Source organism: Balaenoptera physalus (assembly GCF_965194825.1).
Source record: "Balaenoptera physalus genome assembly, chromosome: 19".
NCBI classification, from domain to species: Eukaryota; Metazoa; Chordata; class Mammalia; order Artiodactyla; family Balaenopteridae; genus Balaenoptera; species Balaenoptera physalus.
Window position 1 is genome coordinate 59,675,281 of NC_138900.1, and position 22,785 is coordinate 59,698,065.

Below are 22,785 nucleotides of genomic sequence, written 5' to 3' on the forward strand. Positions count from 1 at the left end.
GTCGGGAAACCATGCTTGCGTTTTATTTCTGGATGATTACTGGCAACATGGGAGGACACGTTATACAAAGTAGAAACAAGATTTCGGAGTCCTTTTACTGTGTTTTTTGTTTATATCCCAGTTCATAACAGAGTAAAACCTTCCTTACATTGGTTTGAATTCATGTCAGCATAGGTACAGTCAGGATAAAACATATCCACTCAGCTAATTGTAAGACTAGGAAAAAAAAAAAGGGATGGGTACTTAGAACCCGGGAAGTGCTGTTTTTACAAGTTCCATCAGGGAACTCCCACGGGTGACAGGAAAGCTACCAACAGGCCTCTCCCCTAGGTATATGTGTCCGACCTGCCCTGCCCCAAGGCAGCTCTGTTAAGGCTCGGTTGCATCCGGATGGGTCTTAGCCAATGTCAGGAACATCTGTAATGGGTAGAGCATACACATCAGCAGGCTAAGGTCCACCACTATCTCCTGAAATTAGTGTTTCAACACACAAGATGAAAGAGCATGTATTAAAGGCCTGCCTTTCAGTTTTGGTGCCAACCATGAGTAGCTGTGTTACCTCCTTTTGACAACTCACGCTAAGAGACAGCCTCTAAGGTGAATTCCAAAGCCACTCTTTGCCTTAGGGTCAAGCAACACCATCTCTTGTTTCCATGGTGACGATGCTGACATCACACCTGACCCAGGGATGCTACCATGGAGAAACTGACATCAAATAGCAGTGTGGGCTTGTTGTCTCCCTTGATCGTCATGTTAGAAGACTTTGCTTAGAAGGCACAACCTTGATAAATCATGCACTTGGGTAGATTTGCGTATGTTAAGCTGGAACATGCACTAATGGAAAACGTTAGGATCGAGGGGTGCTACGAAAATGGAGAATTTGATCTTTTTGTGATACCACTTAGGATGACTGTTTTGTAAGATGCCCAAGAACCAGAAAATAATCTAGACTGTGTTTCTGAGAATAAATAAAATAATCAAATGCCTCCCCAAATGGCTTGTGATTTAACTCTCACACTCTAGCCTAGAAAATTGCCAGAAATAAGCCACAAAGTTGTACATAGTGGAAATCAGCAAGAGAGCAGAAAGCTAGTGATTCCCCATTTTTGGCTTCCAGGACTGAAATCTCTTAACCAAAGTGACTTTCTGAAAATAAGTAACTCTCCCAAGAGTATCAAGTATTGAACTTTTCATATATCAGCTTATAATCTCTAATACCACAGAGTAACTTGGAGGAATTGTCCTCTTCTCCAAATTCCCCATCTAGCCAAATGCCTTTCTCTTCCTCACCCTCACCTGTCAATCATGTTCACAGCTGAAATTTGATTTCTCTCCCGCCAGTAACCTTATATGAAGTATTTTGGTGGGGGGGGGGGGTCAAGACCCGTGTGAACCTTGCCTTAAAAGCTCATTAACTCTTTGCTCACAATGGATGGTTTCGGTGTAACAAAACCTGCCCGGTGGGTCTAGATCATTATATTTAATAGATGGCTTTCAAACTGCAATTATAAGGACAGGGATAAAAGAAAGAAAGGAATAAAGTATTGGTATGGCATGCATACACAAGGACACACAAATTAATCCCAAAGGTATACGCTTAGTTAAAATCTAGGTATGAGAGCTATTAAAGAAAATGTTAATTTTGTTTAAGGCTAGGAAAGAAATCATGTTAAATATTCACAGTCTAGTTATTCAAAGCCTGTCCTTATAATAGCGGGTAAAAGTAAGTAATCAGATACCATATCTGAAGAGCGGGAAAAAATACGGGTCTGTTTCCTGACACCCTCAATTCACTGGGCTCTTAAAGTGTCTCCTTCTCAAACAGTAGCAATTTGACAGTGGGACTTAAACCCAAAGCTGTATCTCATGCAAATTTCTCAGCAAGCAAATTTAATAAAAAAAAAAAAAAGAAAGTCAAACTTCATTCCATTAGCCAATAAGACATAACAGGAATACATAAAACGATAACACTAAGTAATTACTGGTGTAAGAGTGTTGGTCTAGCTCTCTAAACGAAGAGGATTCATAATTAAATTCACCCCGGGATCCTTGTAATTGAAAACCCATTTAAGTAGCTTAATTTCATTTTTTTTCATAGGTGAAAATCACATTTCTGCCTCCCTCTGCCTACATTTGAAGTGAGGAGTGGCTCCAAGCTCACTTTTGGACACAGGAGGGGGACATAATGTGCTCTGAGATCACACTAAATCCTCCAAATGTGAGTATGGAGTGAGTTATAAGAGACTGGAAATTTGGAATGTTTATGAGGCCCAGGTGGAGCCAGCCGATGGCCACGGATGCTAATTGCACAGATTCACCCAAATTGTCTGACATTCAAGTAGAAAGATAAGTCAACAGGCTCATGCTAGTTAAGGCGAAAGATCTGAGATCTACTCGGACTGGATTAGTATTCTGGACACCACACCTACGTCATGAAATCAATATAAAAATGCATGCATGCTGGTCTCACACACAGTGCATCCTTCACTTCAGCATCTTGTATCATCATTTATGTACATGTGAAACTCAAATACTCAAACTACTAAAGCAGGAGACTTTCACACCTTGAAAATGATCAGCATTCCTCACTTGCTTTGCTTGCTTGCTGTCTCCCTCATGGAAAATGCACTAAAACAAGCACATGCAAATCAGAAATCAAGATGTACCTCTTTGACTTCAGGCAACAGGATTTTTCACATCACTGATGTAGAGGATTCCCTTGGGTACCTGATTTAGTAAATATATTAAAATAAACAAAGGGTCATTAATAACCACGGAGAGGGCTTTAGAAGGACAGTATGTTCAAGGCAGCCTAACTACCTATGAAAAGGGCAGAATGAGACCAAAAGAAGAGGGATTTAGGTCCATTTGCTTTGGCATCCTGGTCTCAGCCCTGCCAGAGGAAGGGTTCACATGGAAGAGAATGGCGTGGAATACTTCATCAACAACCTCCCTCCACTCTTGCTCTGGTCCTGGGGGGCTGAGACAGTGATGCCCACTGGCTTGGCAGCCTGGATCAGCTTTGAAGCTGCCCTCGGTTCAGAGAACCAAGTGATCCTGGGTTCACAGTGGAGGAGGATATGAATGGTCTCTGATGGGTGTCTCTCAAGTGTTCAAAGACTGCCCATCCCCAGGGAACCAAAACCAAACCCTGGCTCTTTACTAGGGCCTGTTTCTCTTCCATCTTCCCCCCTCCTCCTCCATTGCCCTGGTCTATTCTGCTGGTACTGCTGACCTTAATTGCAGATGTTCTCTTAACAAACAGAACCATTTAGAGACCACCCTTTTATTTATTAACTTCCTCTCTGTTTAAATTAGTAGCAGAGAATGCTTAGAACAGTAATATGAAAATGAGATTGCTTTAAAAAAAAAAAAAGTCTTTTTGCTTCACAGTGAATAACAAAGCACAGTAATTCAAAGTAGTTAGCTTTCTATGGTTCAAAAACCCCTTATTGCTATTAGCTATACTAATGTAAGTGGCAAAATAATTATCATTTACTGTACGGAGTCCAATATTTTCCAGACAGCAGTTTAATAACAAAGCAGACCTGTCATTTCTCCCTATAGTTAGCCATACTCTACAAGTTCAGACTGTCAAAATATATTTAAAATCTAATTTAAAAAATTCAACATGGTTACATTAAATCTGTGTACAATGACTGTGATAAACCAGTAAGTCAATCTAATTTTTTTTCCAACGTGGAGATTCAGTTATTCTTCTTTAATCTGCCCCACTTTTATCTGAATTACAATTGGTGTGAAAAAATACCCACAACGCATACACCTGCTGAAATCTGTAGGCTGCTGTAACTGACAGAATCTTTTACTTAAATTTTCATTTAGCGTAACTCTATAATTTTCCCAATGCTCTTTATCTAAATAGTCTGACTATGCATTAAAATACTCATATAAACAAATTTGTATTCATATCTGTCAGAGCTGCCCCAAATACATCATGGGCTTTCATCCACATTTCACGTTAGAAATGCTTTTAAAACGTTACGGCACAAAATACTCTTTTTCATGTCAGAGTATACACTAATCTTTTGCCAAATAAATTATTTCTATGCCAAAAAAAAAAAAGAAACAAGAAACATACTGAAGTTATAAAACCTGGAAGTGTTATCTGTGATATCAATTGTTCTCCATTTCAAGTTCAAATGGCTAATCTCAAACAAACAAACAAACAAAGCAAAACAAGAAAACTTCCCATATAAGGTTACTTAAAAAAAAAATCTTTAGGAACAACAGATTCTTTTAGAAATGCTAGTGAATAGAGTTTAAAAGCTTAAGAGATTGTGGAGGGAATATTTTTGTAATTCCTTTGGGGCAGTGCAAACGTATGTTAAGCTTCTGCAAGGAATATTTACATGAGATCATAGACTTGTGAGGCATTTTTCAATTTTAGAACAATATTACAAAGCAATAATTGAACGGAGACTTTGCAAAATGCCCCTTTGCCTTCCTGACCAGCTCATTGAGAGCCTCTGTTATTTTTGGAGAAAAAGAATCGGACCTCATTAAATGCGTATTTGGAATCTTGCCTGAAATCTCATAAAGTAGATGTCCTTTTTAGATCATTGGTGTCCTTTTCCTCAAGATGACCTCTATTCTCTGGCCACCTGGGGAACCCATCCTGTTATCAAGGCATTTACTTTCAAAAGCTGGGGAGAGAGAGATTCTGTTTGCACACCTGAATAGGGTCCAAAAGCCATTGCCATTTTCTGTTCTCATCACCTCCACCCAGGCTAGTCACTGGGGAAGAGTGGTGGAGGGCAGGGGGGGTCACAGGGGAGTAGGAGAGGAGATTTTCCATCCTGACCACAGTGGTGTAGTCGAAGCCAGACGTCTGCCAGCACAGAGCCTTGAACAGTGGGATCTATTTACCTAACCATTAAATAGTACTTTTTAAATAGCATAGGAATGTGCAGTGATATTCCAAGGAAGATTTTAAAGGTCTCACTACCGGTACAGTGCAGGGAATTAACACGGACAGTGCACCCTGAGAACATACAGATGGTCAGCACGCAACTCTGCGATGCTCTGAGTCACGCCAAGTCCAGTGAAGGTTTTATGGGAAGATCATCATTCTAAGACAGACCATTCAGGCTAGGTTTGGCTCTCGCCTACCAACACATAGAATAGACCAAAGAACTCTGTCGTGTGATCATGTCTGTGTCCTAATGTGGAAACTGCAGATTTATCTTTTAATAGCTTTCCCCCTACAATGTGTTAGAGTTCCATAAATAGATTAGATAGATAAATGGCAGATGAAAGAATATGTTGGATTCATTGCCTGAAAACAGACTCAACTATCATCTTTTAACAGATTTCATCTGAGAATGATGACTGCCGGTTTCCCCCATTCTAAGAAAAAAGATTTCAGTAGAATCTGACAGTGTAAAAGTGCGTCAGATGCTGAGATCATTGCTTTCGTTTCAACATATTTATCTGTACATTTATGAATCCTTCCTTAAGTGAAGAAAAAGGAAAAAAAGGTGGGGGGGATTTATTTAAGAAGGTGCAACGATGCTTAATTACTTCACACTCAAGGATCCAAAAAACCGAAGGTCCCTATAAGAAAAAAATACCCACATGGAAGGTCTCCTTTCTGAAATTAGTTGTTTTAAAGTTTCTCCTCTTTAGACAGTTTCTGAGTGCCTGAGAGTTGACAGCAACTGTGTTAAATCCGGGAATGCAACCAAGCCCCTCTTGCTGGAGCTGTGGGTGAAATCCTAATAAAGTTTTCTTGAGTGGCTTTCCTCTACAATAAACATCAAACTCTATCAAGGAAAACCCCAACCGTATGGAGATTTCTAGAAAGATTTTAAAACAGTCTATCTAGATTTCCTTCTTTTTCTTTTGCCTCTTCACTGTCTCTAACCAGAGCAGGAAAAAAAAAAAAAAAAAAAAAAAATCTAGATCTGGAAATGGGCCGGAAAATTAATAGAGTAAAAATCAAATGATCTGGAGCTGATGCTCTTATTTGCAGAAGGTTCCTGGGGCAGCTGGAAGGTGGGATGGGGGAGTGTCCCAAGGTGAAAGGCGGAGCCTTTTAGGGCTGAACCCCACTCCCTCCTTCCATGCGCCCACCCCAGAGCGCAGCAGAGCAGGTATTTTCAATGTCCCCAAAGCCTCCACTGTGGCCAGGGCAGTCCTCCTGGAAAGCTTAAACCAAATCCCAATACAAATCCAAGTACCCAGCCGGGTCACGGGCGCCGGGTGGGCGCAGGGCCCTGGGGTGCCCTGGGAGTGGCCGCCGGTGGTGCCCCAGCACGGGCGCGGGCATCTCGGAGGGGAGCTGCTTTGCCAGCGTCCTGAGCCTGGCGCAGCCCAGGGCCTGGGGCACGCGGGGACTTCTCATGGCCTCAGGCAGCTGCCGGACCCAACCCCGCGGGCCCTGCCTCCTGTCCTTCTGCACTTGATGCAGTGGCCGGGGGACCCTGAGGCTGGGGAGCGCACCTGGCCAGGGCCGTGATGCCCAGAGTGAATGGGCCCCGCAGAACAAACGTAGACAGGGAGGGGGTCGGGCGGGGCGGAGGGTGCAGGGGATGCGTGGGGAGAGGGGATGCACGGAAACTGGGAGACGGGACCTCAGCATCCTCCCTGCCTTCATCTTCTTCACTCCAGGCTTCAAAGCCCTTGGCGTGGGAAGCTCCAGCCGGCCCCAGACATGCCAGAGCCACTTCCCAGCTCTTCTCCGCATCCCCGCCTTTGTCTGCACTGGACCTGCCCCAGAAGTGACTTAATGCGTCCAAAGGCTCAGCTTAGGTGACTGCCTTCTGGTACAAGGCAGTGATTTCTGAGTCTCTCTGATGGCCCCGGTGACTAGGCATGGGGGGTAGAGGTGCCAGAAATTATAGAGAGGACACTGGGATGGGACAGGGACCAGGTGGTAAGGGGCCAAAGCCCTGGAGCTAAGGACATCGCTATTGCTTTTAGGATCATGGGGATTTCAGGGTCTGCCAGAGGCCTGTCAGTCATCCTGCAAACAGATCTGCCCTGGTGGGAAGCTAGGGCCCTAGGAATGACCTAGAGTTGACCCCTGGCGACTGGGGGTCATAAGCCAAGGTCCGTCTCTTGTTAGTAATACTCCCCCCAGCCCTTGCACACCAGCCGCTACCTGCCCTCTGTTCCTCTGGGCCTAGTTTGGGATTGCCTATTTTTCTGGGATCCTCAGGCCTGCTTTCCTTCTGGAAAATCCCCCAAAGGAGACCAGAAACCCACTTCTACAGGCTTCCAGAAGTGGATGAAGTCATGCAGAACCAGGACAAATTTTGGTTGCAAAAGGGAACTCGGCACTGCTGACCGGAGTTTTCAGCCCAGGATTCCCTTCACAACCATCCTTTTTGGGGATTCTCTCAGGATAGCGGTTACCACGCCTCCTCTCCCAGCTCTATAAGGTTTCATGGCCTCTCTTATTTCCTAACCGAAAGAACCAACCACAAGGAAAAACCATTCTTTGGCATCTTAGCTTGGAAACACTCAAGGTTGGTGATCAGAATATTTAGAATAAATTCAGAATCCAAATCCCCAGCGTGTAACTCACACCCAGGCCTGGGCTGGGTGGAGGCCAAGGGGGCGTGGGGAGGTGAGCACAGAACTATTTCCTCTCCTCCTCCTCCTCTCCCAAACCTCCACAGACACCCCTCCCTCATCCTCCCCCTTTCTAATCGTAACTAAAGATCCAAGAATCTGTGGAGAAGGGAGGAATGTGATTTTGCAATCCGAAGTCCTAATTATAGGAAAGAATTGTTACTTGACAAAAAGAAAGGAAAAGAAAATGAATTGTGTTGAACAGGGAAGAGGTGCTTAGCAGATGACTATGATCTGGGTAGAGAACTGTGCATTCCAATCATAGCCTCTCTGTGGAAAATGCATTTTGTGAATTTCTTACAACTGTCCAACTCTGATGCACATTCACAGAAAGGTCTGATTTCTGTGTGCCGTTGATGTGTTCTTTCTATATCGGCCTTGTTATGTTGGGCAAACTTAGGGAAAACACACAAAGGGCTTTCAAATTTAAACAATAAAAACGGTCACGACGCCATCAAACCTACTGCGGTGACCATAGAAATATGGGCCTAACACATCCAATGTCTCAAATGTCCCCACTGTAAAATCACAGATTGAAATATTTATAAATGCCCCAAAATTAAGACATTTGCAATTTCCTCGGAGCTCTTAATTGGGGTTCGATCTCTAAAATTTTCAAAACAGAAACACACGTGAACATATAGGAAAGAAACGGACAGCTGAACCTGGTTTGCACCTGTGTGCAAATGTGTACACTGGGTGACTCTTGCCTTCGAACTCTCTGGCTTGCCTCATTTCTCACCTCCCACAGATGCTACAAGGAATGGAGAGCCTGGGGTTTTGCTACGCCTTCGTGCCAAGCAATTTGATTTGCTTTGTTTTTTGTTTTGTCCCTCTCTAAAGGGTAAAGATGTTCCCACATTGTTGCAGGACTGTACTTCTTTATGCCCCGGCAATCATGAGACAGCCTGGGAGACTGAAATTCTCTCACCCTGTCCCCTACCCCCGCTGGAGAAAAAAAATGCCAGACAGAGCTGGGTTTGTTCAAGAGCCGGGGTGGAGCCAGGCTTGGAGAGAATTTCCCTTTTCTGGGGCTGTGTGATGTCTAGATTTTGAAGATTTATATCAAAAGTGAGAAAAGCAGTGTTATCAGAAGGTGGGTGAAGGCTCCTGCTCTGTTTTTAAACAAATACATAAACAAACAAACTCATCCTGATTCAGTGGGCTGGAGGGCTGGACCATCTCCCTTATGGCTACTGTCTGCCCAGCCTTGGACTTGGGACATCTTTTAAATTTAGGATGGGCCCAGAGTGAGAACAAACTATGTTTCTCTTATTTTACTCTGGACAACAAGGAAGGCACCGACCCCAAATTATTCATTCAGCCTCCTGAGTAATAATCAGAAGTGGTGAAAAGGATAGACTCTCACGGTAGATATCTCTTCCCTAAAAATGAAGACGTTTCTTCAAGAAAAGGGACAAAATTTAAAAATAAATCAAACGAAAGTAAATCGCAGTGGGGAGCCTCGCAGACGAGCAGTGTAAAGCGGGTGAATCTGGCTTCCTAGCCTCTCTGATCGCATGTTTATATGAGAAGTAAGCCCCACAGCTTGGCTGTGTTTTACTGGCACGGAAATCAGACGGCTAAAGGTTGTCACTCATGGACCTCAGTCTTCCAACCTATCTCCGTTAGTCTTTAACTACCGACATGCAAAAAATTGAGATACCTGTGTGGCCAAGCAGACTTTTAAATACACTGATGGGCCTCGAACAACGGGGGAGTACATTTGATCAAGCCAAGGGTGAATACGGAAGTAAGTTGGTCTGAACCAAAAACAAAGACAACAGCAAAAACCTTCCAACTACTGTACTCGGGAACCTCTGAATGTGTCAGAAGCCACTTCAGTCATTTCAGACAAGGACACGCTGGGAATGTGGCTACTGAGACAGCTGCGCCCCATGTTTGCAAGTGTGGTTACCATTTGCCCCCTGTACACTGTGTTTAACCTTAAAGCTGGTGGTTTGGCAAGGGGAGGTCCTATTTAAGAGCAGAAGTATCTCGAATCAACGTTACTAAATAAAAACTACCGGGGTAAAGGTATAAGGGGGAAAAGATCAGAGCCTTAGAATCCCGCATTCAGTAATAAATAGAGCATCTCCCATTGGAATGGCCTCTGTTGAAAGCCCAGGTGGTTATGGCATGAAGGCAGATAAATATGATTACCTACACATCATTTCCTCACTGAGATCAGGAAGTAGAATCTCTGCCTATTTGATGTCAATCTATTAATGTGTCAGATGCATTGTAAAAAATTATTACACGGTTTTGGAAAAAAAGAAAACATAGGAGGTGACTTTGTGGATGCCTGAGAGTAGAGAAGGGGGAGGAAAAAAAAAGCACACGGAGGGGGTGTACTTAACTAACATTGGTTTCACTTACGGCTCTGTCTGATGAATGACCACGTTTGACATCACTGATAAATACAATACTATCCAGGGCCCGAGAGAAAACCAAGGTGCTCGGCTCTGTTAAAGCTTCTGCCCGTGGCATCTGCTTGGGGAGGGGGGGGGCTCAATTATTTATTTATTTTTCTTCTTAGTAAAATTATCTGCCAGAGAAACAATGAAGCGTGAAAAAGTACTGTTTAGAGTGTGCATGTCTACATAGGCTTCAAAAATGCTAGCTGTTAACCTTCTGTGACACTTCCCTTCATATCAACGTATATATCTTGTAAATTTCAGTGGATTTCTTTTAAAACCAATATTACAGGTTGAAAACAATCGCATCTATTCAGTCTGGCGCATCGTAAAGTCAGAAACACCAGCGTGCTTTTCTGTGGGTCTGTATGATCCTCAGACAGGAGGCACAGTTAATTAGCATGGAGCTTATACATTTAATAGCTTTCATCTCTAACACATTTATTTTTTTAAAAAGGAAACTAAACAGAAGTCAGGGGTAGGCTGTTTTCCATGACTGCAGATAGTAATAAAAATAATAAAAATACAGTTCTCACGTAAATTTCATTTTGTGAATACACGGGTAAGCACATGACGCTGGGGCTTCCAAAATGTGGTGTATCCCACCGATGGCTCCAACTTGTGAGTGGGCTCAGTTCTGTATTTGGAATGAAAGGAATTTTAACACTATTTAGACAAAGACTCAAATGCAGTGTAAAGGGAAAGCTAGATTTCCTTACATGATTAAAAAAAAAAATGTAGAGACTTATTTGTAGTAAGGGCACTCAGGCAGGATTTCTTTGTTTAAAAAAAAAAAAAGTATGTATTTGTGTTCACCACTCTCATTACATTTCCAAGTTTTTAGTAATGGTTATTTCTGAAAGTGCCTTTCATTAGGAGTTAGCCTTCTCTTAAAGGCAGCCACCAAAAAACCCCACTTTTTTGCCAGCACCTCTTTATTTGGCTTTTTCATGTTTGGGGCAAAAACCTGCCTATTATATTAAACTGCCTTGTAGGGGCTTATCAAAATGCTTAATTGTTGGACCACTGTATTTTTTTCCCAAGTGGCATTCCTCATGAGGTAACTGCAATAACTCCATCCAGGTCACTGTTATTTTGAAAATGTTTGCCTAAAATTTTGTGTCGGATGCTGGGCTTCCTGTATAAGCGATATCTCCATTTCTGCTTCTACAGGGGGAGACTGCAAATCTCCTCGTTGGGATCAGACCAAAAAAACAAAACAAAACAAAACTAAACTCTGAAACAGAGAAGAACAGCTAACTTCAAGCACATGGAGGTAGGTTTACTATTAAGACTTCTGTTAAAGCAAAATAAAGTGTGGATTCAGGGGCCCTATCCACTGTCTCCATGTTCTGTGAAAAAGGGTAGGAAGGCTGATACACCGGCCAGAACTCATCAGCGCCAAGCACAACCTGTTTTCCTCAAAATCAGGCCTTCGTTCAGAGTTGCAATATTATTATTATTATTTTTTTTTTGAAGAACAGAAAACAAAATAAAACAAAAGTCACCGTGTTTGGCTCTATTTTCAAAACAGTGTTGGCTTTGTCTAACATTCTATTAGCCATCTAGGGGAAGCTGCTGAAGAATGCAAACTGCATGAATTTGTAACATTAGTTGCATGAATTTGTGTCATTTTAAAATAGGTCAATGCTGTTAGTGAAGGTAGCTCCAGACTTTCCAACGGGTCTTTTAAGTGAGCCCGCACACGTAGCCTGTGTTGGGGCAAATACCGATAAATCAAAGCACAGCCTTTATTCCAACCAGACATTATTTTTTGCTTGTATTCCAGGAGCTAAGGTGCTCTGAAATCATTACCAGCTCATCTACGTGGAGAAGCCCTCAGCTAAATATTCACAGGGAAATATGATTTAATAACACAGTTTAAACCCAGATACGTACTTGGACTTCTGTGAGAGGTGGATTTTTCTTTTTCCTATTTAAGACAAATGACCTTCAAAGTTAAGAAACAAACAAACAACTGTAATTTGTCCAGAGTGTTGATGTGAAATCCTGTCAGGCCTTGCTAACAAGAAAATCATGGCATGTAAGGGAAGAAGGAAAAATAATCAATTTGAGCCAAAAGGCAAGAATTGTTTACCTTTACCATTGAATGCATATGTGCCCAAGCCACCTCTGCCAATGCCTTCTCTGCCGGGCTCATTTCCCTCTAGTTGGGTGTGTGGTGGGATGAGAAGCTCAGGGCGAGGCTGAGAAGGCCCTGCTCTCTGGTTGGGATTTTTGTTTGTTTGTTTCCACCAGGGCAATGATGTCTCTACTTATTTGAAAACTGAAAACTTTGCGGGGGGGGGGATTTTGAGAGATTGTAATTTACATTTATATTAAATATTACTAGCTATTGGAAGGGACTGGCCTTCCACCTCACAAAACAGCCTATGTTTCACTCTGAATTACTGCCTCATTACTTCTCCATTAATCCTTCCTCTGGAGAAAAGGATGCCTTTTACACTTCTAACGCAGTGTTGGGCCCAGTTAAACTGTACACTAAGAAACTGAGTACAGAATCAAAAAAAAAAATGCAGTTTATTATTGTAGATTATTCTTTCTCTTGATATAACCAGAATTGAAAATGAAAGAAAAGCACATAGGAACATCACGCGTGGTTAGTTAGTAACTCAAGATATAAAACAATTTTGCACAGCAAAATATGTAAAAGAAAAGTAACTGACAAGATTTTTTTATATTTATTGTGGTAAGATTTACTTTTCATTTTGTTTTTAAAGACAGGATGTCAGTCCCTGAAAATAACATTTTACTGATTATTGCCTTTAAAACTGTGGATTTTTTTTTTTAAGTTACAGAAAATCCAGTTCTGCACCACAATACAACTGTAAAAAAATCTGCATCATCTTAAAACTGTGCAGTAATGCCATTTTTTATAACTGCATAAATTTATTAGCGTTCTAAACAGTTTTGCAAATTTTTTTGTATTATATGCTTGCAGGTTATATCTTAGTGCAATTCAGTCCCAAATACTTTAATTTTGAAAAAAAAAACATACATTTTGAATGTAAAATACCCCTACAGATATAAACAGGGGTGCTTCCCCTTTTAATACTTTGGTTTTCAATACAGTCAGTGGTATAGCAAAGACTACACACACATACCCAACTTATATTTAAGTTGCAAGCACATGCTGTATAAGCTACTTTTTTTAAACAGTCCCCTTGCAAACTCTACCCCCCTTAACATCACAACAGTAAACAATTTAGTGCATCAATCTTTTAAAAAATCTACAGCTAAACAGACCTAACTCTTTCAAATTTATCTATAACATTCCTTTATCTGTAGCATACATTTTAACTGGGCTAACAGATTATAAAAACTAGAATTAAATTATATACTAGAAACCCATAGCATTCCACATTTGACAATGACCAAAAGCCAAAAAAAAAAAAAAAAAGAAAAAAGAAAAAGAAAAATAAAACAAACCAAAAAAATAACGGGGCAGATTTCTTTTTTTAAAAAATAAATTTTAGACTGCTTTCGGCAACAGCACAATTTTAGTCCCCCCAATGGGGCAGTCATTCTTATTAAAAAGAAAGCATTAAGAGTTCTTTACTGTTGGCCGTGTTAAATTTTTTAACCCATTCTGGCATCTTTGACAAGGAATCCCTTCAGTGCATTTACAATGGGAGGCTGAAGTTCTGAGTAACTCAAAGCAGTTTTGGAGCAGATGCAAACTTTCATGGGAAGAAGGTTCTACGGTTGCACTTTTTTTGTTCTGAACTCAAAAAACTCATGAGGCAATAAAACAAAAGTATGAATGCCAATGCCATAAGTCTTCGAACGTCCATTTCCAAGCCAAAGGAAAAAAAAAAGAAAAAAATAATTATACCATACATGTCCAGCATGCAGGCTTTTTTTTTTATTAATATAATGTCTCTTTTCCATAAAGTCTTTGAAACAGTTATAGTTCATTGTTGCTAAGACAAAGTAGCAAGCATAATAATGCATGAGATGAGAATGAGTTTTTTAAATGGCAGACTAAACTCTCAGATTTGGCATCATAAGGACCAAAACTCACGAGTCACACCCAGAAGGTTGATGCAGGCTTGATTGTGGCAGGTTCATGAGGATTTTTCCCCTCTATTTTAGCATAACAATGCTCAAAAAAACCCGATGGAACTCAGCACGCTGCAAGTGTATAACATTTCACATTTTTTTTTTTCCTTTGCAAGCTCAATCTCATATGAAGAACTCAGGAGGAGAAAAAAAAACTTAGCTTTTTTTTTTTCTTTTTTTTCTTTTATCTCAGAGGAGATGGGTGGAGAGGGAGTGAGGGTGGAGTGTGGGGAGGGAAAAAAAAGAGGGTAACACAGCAAGCTCCAAAAACTCAAATTAAAAAAAAAAATCCAAACAAAACAAAAACACACACACAGAAAATGAACACCAGCTCATGAACTGAAGAAGAAAAAAAAAATATGTGAATGATGCAGGCTTCAAAGGTGAGTATGAGGAACTCTGCCGAGATCGCTGAACATTGAGCATGTTGGGGCGGGGGGGAGTGTTTAAAAAAAAAAAACAGAAAAACAAGCCAGCGAGTTATGGAGAATTTCAGATTGGCAATGCATGAGCCAGACAACCTGCCCCTCCCCGACTTCAAAACAGCCGTCGCCACCACCACCAACTCGGAGCACGGTGTGTGTTGTGTGTGTGTGTGTCTGTGTGTGCGTGTGCGTGCGCGCAGGGGGCAACTGCGGGGGGGGGCAAGCTCGGGAGGGGAGGGGGCGAGATGGTGGCGAGCAAGGCTCTGGAAGTGGCAAGCCCACACCCGAGTCGGACCCCCACGGAGCACTTATCAAGGTGGCTAGCTGGGATCGCGTGTCAGACTCACATGAAAAACTCGGGAGAGGACGGGTTGTCGCTGCTCGAGCCGTTTTCTCGGAAGCCGCTGCTCACCAGCTTCTCGTATTTCTCCTTGTACGCGTCCCTCTCGCGCACCAGCCTGGAGATCTCCTGCTTGAGGTGGTCGACCTGCTGCAGCAGCTGGTTCTTCTCGGACTCCAGGACGTGCCTCTGCTGCACCCTCTTGAAGCGGCAGGACTGGGCATAGCCGCGGTTTTTCAGGGTCCGCCTCTTCTGCTTCAGCCGGATCACCTCCTCCTTGCTGACCCCGCGCAGCTGCCGGTTCAGCTCGCGCACCGACATGGTCACCAGCTGCTCGTCGGAGAAGCGGTCGTCGAAGTGCAGGCCGCCGGCGGCGTGGTGCGGGTGCAGGGCGCCCCCCGCCCCCGCCGCGCCCCCGCCGCCGCCGCCGCCGCCGCCTCCGCCGCCGCCGCCGCCGCCCCCGGCGCTGGTCGGGCCGCCGCCGCCCGAGCCGCCCGCGCCACCGGCCGAGGCGGACGCGCTGCCCGCGGCGCCGGGCGCGCCGGCCGTCGGGTGATGGTGGTGGCCGGCGGCGTGGTGGTGGTGGTGGTGGTGGTAGTGCGGGCCCGCGCCGCTCTGCGCGGCGGCCGCGGCGATCACGGCGGACACCACGGCGGCGGCGGGGCCCATCTCCTCGCCGCTGCCGCCCAGGGAGGCGCCGGCGCCGGCCCCGGCCGCCGAGGCCAGCTGCTGCGCCCCGCGCGCGTAGCCATCGAAGCCGCCCTGGAGCTGGTGGCTGTTGCTGATGAGCGCCTCGACCGCGTCCTCGGGGCTGAAGCCCAGCGCCTCGGGGTTCAGCTGCTGCGGGTAGCCGGTCATCCAGTAGTAGTCTTCCAGGTGCGCCTTCTGCTCGCTGCCCGAGCCCGGGCTGGGCGCCGAGAAGCTGGGGGAAGGGGGCACCGAGCTGCACGGCGTGCTCATGGGGGTGGAGGACAGCGAGCCCCCGGCGATGAGACGGCCACACTGGCTGATGATGCGGTCGGTCTCCACCGGTTCCTTTTTCACTTCAAACTTCATCAGATCGAAGTCATTAACATATTCCATGGCCAGGGGACTGGTGGGCAGGTCGGAGTTGCTCATTGCCAGTTCTGATGCCATTCTCCTGCCGCCGCCGCCGCCGCCGCCGCCGCTCCGCCAGATGGGCTGCAGGAGAGGGGCCAGCGGGCTGTGCTGGGTGGCCAGCGGGTGAGCCAGCTTGCCGGGCTGGGGCGCTTCTAGCTCGCGCGGCGGTGGCTGGCCCGAAACCTCCGAGCGCGCACACACCCCCCCCGCCCTGCCCGCGCCCCCCGCGCCCGCCCTCCCTCCCCCCTGCTCACGCCAATGTGCTTGCTCGCTCGCCCCGGCCCCTCCTCGCCTGCTCGCCTCCTAGCGCGCCGAGCCGGCGGCTTCAGGCTCGGGAAGGTCCTCTGCGGGCTGCGGCGGCGGCGGCGAAGCCAGAAGAGCCCGGCTGGGTGCGCGGCGTCCCCCGCTCGCCGCTCCGCTGCGCGTTTTGCATAAGGAGTGCTCGCCTCGCCGGCCCGGGCTGCAGGCGGGGCGCGCGCGGCGGCCGCTCCGGGCTGGAGGCGCGGCGGGCCGCTGTCCGGGCGGCGCGGGCCTTGGCACGGGGGAGTTAACACTTCATGCTTCTCGCCTCCTCTTCTGCCTGGCTTTTTTTTTTTTTCTTTCCTCTCTCTCAACCTCGCGGTCTTCCTCCCTCCGTGCAAAGTGCAAGACAGAGGTGCAGCCGGGCTGGAGGAAAGGGAGGGGGAGCGGAGTTCTTTCTTGCCTCTTTTTTTTTTTTTTTTAAAGCGAAATAGCGAAGTCCTGGGGAAAGGCGAGGCGGAGAGCGAAAGGGGAGAGGCAGAGCCGACGAGCAGCCCGAGCTACAGCTCGAAGATGAAAAAAAGATTTTAAAGCCTCTGATCCAGCAAGAAGAGTTTAAAGCAATTGCTGAGTTTTATAGCACTTGTGACGTCAGGCCCAAAAGGGAAATTGACTGGTACTCCAGACCAATGGGAGGCGGCGAGAGCGGTCGCGATTAGCATAATATAGAAACAAGGAAACTTTTCCGAGCTGTCAATCAGGGCCCAATCAGCTGACTGTCAGCTGGGACTGGCAGTCTTAACCCTTCCTGCGCCGCAGCCTCCTCGGGAGGTTGCAAAGCCGGGCGCAAAGTTTGGTGCAAGAGGGGAAGGAGTTTTCCAGGGGGACTGCGGGAACCCGGGTGGACCGGCAGGACGGTTGGCTTTACTTCGGAGCGAGAAAGGCCTGCCTTCCGGAGCCCCAGCTCGCCCGTCACTCGCTGGGCCGGGATTGGCCGCCGCCACCCCCCCACCGCCGACCACCATCCCCAGGGTCGTGAATTCGCCAGGTAGCTTTTTCTCCTTGCTCCACCTTCGGCACCCAGGTGTCCGCCCGGGGGACCTTCCTTCCCCCGAGCCTGGCAGTGCCCGGAGCTCAAACTTGGCCCAAACTCTTTGTCCCTCTCCCCGGTGCCCGCGCGCGGGTGTGCAGGGGTCCAGACGGCGCGGAGGACGTCGCCCCGCCGCGCGCCTGCCGGGGCGGTTTGGAGTCGGCGGAAAGAGAAAGCGCGCTTTATCACCCTCTTTTAAAGGAGGTGAAATAAGTTGTTCAGGAGCCATTCCGCGCGGGGGCTGGCTGCCCGCTGGCGTCGCGTGCCCTTGCGGGGGGAGCGAACTCCTCCGCGAATTAACTCCGGGAAAGCTCGGAGTCAGGTCAGCCCGGCTCACCCTCCGGCTTCCGACTCTGGCCCGTGTTTGGCCTTTGAGATTCATTTCTCTCTCTCTCACACACACACTCATCCACCCCCTTATGAAATTTGACTCCTGTTTATCAGGGTCCCGCGCGCCCTTTGCACTTTTACGTTTCACTTAATTATTTCAGACTTGATCGTGGCGAGGAACAAGGGGAAAAAAAAAAAAAAACCACCCAGCCTTCACCAGCTCCCCTCGAAGGGTTAAATTTTAAACGGCGGTTTCTCGGACGGGCCCGGAAACCTAGAGTGGGGGTGGGGTGGGGTGGAGTGGGGGCTGCATGTCCCCCTCGGGGTCGCGGGTGCTAATGACTATTCAGTTTTCTAGACTGATCCTTCTAAAGCTTATGCAAAAAAGAAAAAGGAAGGAAAGAGAAAGAAAAGAAAAAAGAACCAACAACTCTGTTTCTAAGATTTTAAAGCGATAGACCAGATGGAGAAGCCGAGATTGACTTGGGGGAAAGCAAGAGTGCGTGAAGCCGACCCAGCGTTTGGAAGACCCGCCCGCCCGCTTGGATGTTAGACTGTTGATTCCTTCAGTTAATGAAATGCATTTGGTGTTAATCATATTTATCTTATTTTATGGGAGGGGGGGGGACGCTAGGAGGGTGCATTAAAAAAAAAAATTCTGAAAAGCCTGCAAAACGATCGAAGAGTGAAAACTATTGTTGGACCGACTTGGTTTTTACCTCAACAGCGCCACCTTTCGGCAAAGGTCAGTTGAAATTGATCCGTGTCCAGTTTTGTTGATGAAATGAAAAGAAGCTGGTTTCCCTAGGTGGGAGGAGAAAAGAGGCACAGAAAGTTAGTTTGACTGCAGTGGGAGAACCCGACTTTGTTAGGAAAGGGGCTGAAGGCAGTGCTGGCAGGTGCGAGAATCATTTTTCCCTACCATCCCCCTTGACTGTGAATACAGCGGCCAGGGGACCCAGGAGCCTTCCAAGTGTAACTATGGCTGAGAGGCTTATGCAAGAGTATCCCATGTAACAAACAGGGCCCCAAACCCTTTAAAAGTGCCGGGATGGATTTTCAACGGGCTTTATGGCAATATCAATAGAATTAAAGTTACTTGTAATTCAGTGATAAATGAGATGTCTCTAGTAAGATTAAGTGCAGTGCTATAAAGTTGTTTATCTGAAAAGTAATTCTCAGAAAACCTGACTTCTGACACTTAGTCATATATTAAGCCAGCTTCTTGAACATTGCACTTCAGAATGCTCTCACCCACCGGACAGCATACTTTACTATTTATAACGAGACCTTAGGTGTCACTCATTGGCTTCATACACCAGATTAGACTTGTGTTAATTTCTCTCATGCTGGCAGCCTTGGGTTTCAGCAAACCCTGGAATCCCTAACGAGAGATTCCCCAAAACATTTGTAGGCACATCGTTACCCTAAAAGGACAGCACTGTTGCTGTTTTCTAGAAAAGCACTTTTTCTTTTCATCATCACTGCAGAGAAGCTGTTTATATGGGTAGTTTTGGTTTTATGGGAGTACTTTGTCGGGATGGAATGAGGTATGTCTATTACTAGTTTGGGGAAGAAAGAGTGAAGATTATGTCAATATTTATGCAACCTAACAGAATTCCTTTGCTTTCCTCCTCTCAAACAGTATTTCACCTAGTAATGAAGTTAAGGGATTACAGCTTATGTATTCAGAGGAAAATTTACTGCTTAAATTACATAAACATATTGTGTCATTAGCATTGTCTATAGCAATACTTTTCTAAGCCTTTTTAAAATCACTAGCCACAAATGTCTGAAGTTTATATTTGCATGTAAAATATGAATTTCAGCATGCTTAGGAAGAATTCATTTTTTTCTTTAATCCTTTTGCATCACAGTTTTGGTAAAAGCTGTGAGATATGATCCCTGTCTCTCATGAAAGTATTTTTGGTCAGGAACACTGAAACTGCTACATTTATAAATAAACAACATTTATAAACAAAGTTCACCAATGATGAAGACCATGAGATATAGATTCATGGCCATGCACCTAATTGTTGCAATTATGTGTCATTTCTAGATATTAAATGCCCATGTTTGGGCAGATAAATGTATTATTATCTGCACATTTTTATGGTTTATTTTTGTACACTGCTGTCAAACCAGGCAGGGTATTTTTTTTTTTCTCTCATTGCAGAATCTTTTATAGTCTCCCATTTTCTCTTGGAAAAAAAAAAAAAAAAAGGAGGATCCGAATTATTTTTTAGACGTGGAGCAGTGGTGCCCTCAAGCTTATAACTTAATTCTCATTTTTGTCCTTTTTCCTTTATTATTTGGTGATTCACAGGGGTGTCTAAACATTTACAGTCTTCTGTTAGTGGCGTTTCTCTTGTAACAATTGAGCTCTCTCATTTTAATTAGTACTATTCAGGTTTTGAGTCTCCACAATTACAGCAGGCCACATTTCTTTAGATTTCTTTGCTAACATTGTTTGTTTCACTTCTCTCCAAGCCAATCTAATCCAAATACAATATGAACTGTGTCTTCTTACTGCTTAATACTCCCTTGCTATATATACTCCAGTAATCTCTGTAGAACAATACAGAGTAATTTAGAAACCATGCGTTTGTCATTATTGACCAGTTCAAACCAGTAGCATTGAGGTTTCTGAAAGCAGTGAATCTTTATAGAAGAATTTGGCGGGAGGGAGGAGGGCATGGGTCGAATCACGTAGGAGATTGTGAAACCGTAACATCAAAAACACAATTTTGGTTTCATGTCAGTACATACAGAATAACTTTATGCAAAAAAAATTTTTTAAACCCTGTTTACATCCAAATTATAATGATTAAAAGTGAAAGATAATATAGTTTTCCTGATTGTGAGTTACAGCAACTCAGGTATATCATGTTGTAATCAGACATATATTATCTAAAAAGAACAAGATGCATCAAGGGTAGTGTCTGAACTCTGTTTATCCAGGAGCTGATTTTATGGTGCAGAACTAACCAGTGTCCACTGAGTTTCACTCTGAAACCAACTAAATCGATTTGAGAAAAGAGTTGTTCAGAGGAACTGAATGATAAGGCATGGAGTGTTCCTAGCTGTAGTGTTAGAGAAAAATCCTTTTAGCAGTCTTTAGTGAGCAGGGCAAGTAAGTCAGAAATCACTGTTAGCAGATTCATGGACGAAAATTAATCGAATCAGACGAGATAATCTGATAAGGGTAAAATTGCTGAGGAAACAGTCTTGCCTCATATTGGAGAATGTGAGACAACAGTCTGATTACTAGGAGTCGTTATGAATAGGTGAATTATGTGCTAAATAATCATCAGAGTAAATCAGCATTTATTAATTCTTTTCTCTTTAAGCAATTCACAGTTGTAAGTTAAAGCCGCTCTCTCTTTGAAGACACATCTTCTATAATTTTTATTAGAGGTAACTTATTATTTGCATTACCTGTATTTACTTCATAATTGAACATTTTGCATTCAAATTTATGTAATGCATTATGCTTGAGAATATATTTCTGCCTGATTAGCATAAATAATCACTTACCTCATGAATTACTAACAAAGTTTATCTTAAAATATAGGTTTTTTTTATTAAGTGGAACACAAACATATGTACAATAAATTCTGATTTTCCGGTGCAGTTAGAGAACGGCTCACGTTTGGTTTCGGGGAAGCCAGGCCATCAGGGGAGGGGAGTAATTGTGAGGAGAGAGTGAAAAGTACACAAATGACATTTGGAGGTTTCTTTGAGGGGGGGGGGTTATCATTTTGATGGGGGTATAGGCCTGGTGCGGGTGGGCAGCGGAAAGAGGGCAGAAGAAGGGTCTGGGGTCTTCATACACTGTTTAGATTGTTTACTGGAAAGTGGATTCTGAAAAAGAAACCCACAACTCGTCACCTGTGCCTTTGTGAAGGACCCTGGTAGCAAGTGCCTGAGTCTGGGGTCTTGTTTGTTTTGTTTGCTTGTTTGTGTCAGGCTCCCAAAGAGTTCTACCTTAGAACACAATATACATCATTTAATAAAATTCTTGTTTGTTTTGCACCAGAGATGTGGAAAAGCCAGATGTTTTCTCAAGTGAGAATTCCCGGGACAACCTCCCAGATTTGCTCCAGCTTCCCTCCCTTCCTCACCCGACAAAGACACCCAGTGTGGCCTGGCAGACAGGAGGTGATTGATAATAGCTCTGTGCATACACCAACATTTGAACGAAAGGACTTCTTCGGGGTTTAGGCACCAGATGGAGATCCAAAATGATGAGGCCTCTTTCCTACTCTCGCCATTCCAAATCAACAGATTTCCATGCTTGTTGGGTTTTTTTTCCCCTTCTTTCCTTTTTTCAGGCCATGGACATCTCCCTAGCTTTTTTCTTTTCCTTCAGTTAGGAACCACTTGCAATTCACCATTCCACTGTTCCCCCTTTTGATCCTACTCACAGCTATACCATGGAGGGAACTTGTCTCGAAAGCATTCAACCCTTCAAAGATTTACTGTGCTGAAATCAGAACTGATTTTTTTAAAAAGGCAGGAATAAAGAAATGGACCTGATATTGGGACAGTGTTGGTTCAGGATGTGTCTTCCGTGCAGGGGAACCCAGGGGACAGGCTGGTGGTAGTGCTGCCTCTGTAGAGTTTTGGTCACTCTCCTTCCTCCCCCTGGGTCTGGGGTGATTCTTAGGTCCTGTTGCAGAGGCATTTAGCAGCCACTCGACCTGGAAGCTGGAACCTGGAGTTCTGGAAAACACAAACCAAACTTAAATATGTGTGTGCTGACTGGAAGAGTCTGCTGATGCAGATGATTTCTGAATCTGTGTGTTTCTCAGTTTGTTTGGCTGGACCTGAGAGAAGAGATCCCTTGTGGCCTGTGTTATATCTTTGTTCTTGGTTGCATCATGGGTTTTGCTGAGCTTTCTCACGTGTTGTTCTGTGCACTGAAAACACCAAACTCGCCCAGTGACACCCTCACGGCGTTATCCATCATGGCAGTGCTGCTGGTTGGACAAACAGAGAACTGAGCGAAACAACCCCGCCCCTACCCCCAATAAAAATGAAAGTCCAATTTATAGACCTTTTGCCAGTATTCTTATTTTGTCATTTTATAAACAGCGAGCCATGCTCTTGGTTAAATGTAAACATGTGAACAAGACAGAAATGGGAGGACATCAAACAAAA

General features: G+C 44.7%; 1 protein-coding gene and 1 long non-coding RNA gene across 13 annotated transcripts in view; one reads left to right on the top strand and one right to left on the bottom strand.

The window, feature by feature from the left end:
- MAF (MAF bZIP transcription factor) overlaps positions 1–16,179 on the bottom strand; it is a 356,505-nt gene extending 340,326 nt beyond the window's left edge. For 2 of the 12 annotated variants that reach the window (XM_082439126.1, XM_082439125.1), the window contains exons 1-2: positions 14,869–16,178; positions 2,667–2,727 (exon numbers count right to left, since the gene is read on the bottom strand). In XM_082439126.1, coding sequence (XP_082295252.1) covers positions 2,694–2,727; positions 14,869–15,998 — 1,164 coding nt within the window. In that variant the 5' untranslated portion in view covers positions 15,999–16,178 and the 3' untranslated portion in view covers positions 2,667–2,693. Of the gene's footprint in view, position 1; positions 418–2,666; positions 2,728–9,975; positions 10,145–10,428; positions 10,651–11,912; positions 11,965–14,868 lie in introns of those variants that run through there. The other 10 variants (XM_082439134.1, XM_082439132.1, XM_082439129.1 and 7 more) reach the window with 10 other exon arrangements.
- Positions 16,180–17,924: 1,745 nt separating this feature from the next.
- On the top strand, positions 17,925–22,678 carry LOC309649330. The gene is made up of 2 exons (XR_014257013.1): positions 17,925–18,367; positions 21,662–22,678. It is a non-coding gene; the product is annotated as an uncharacterized lncRNA (long non-coding RNA).
- Positions 22,679–22,785: the final 107 nt, after the last annotated feature.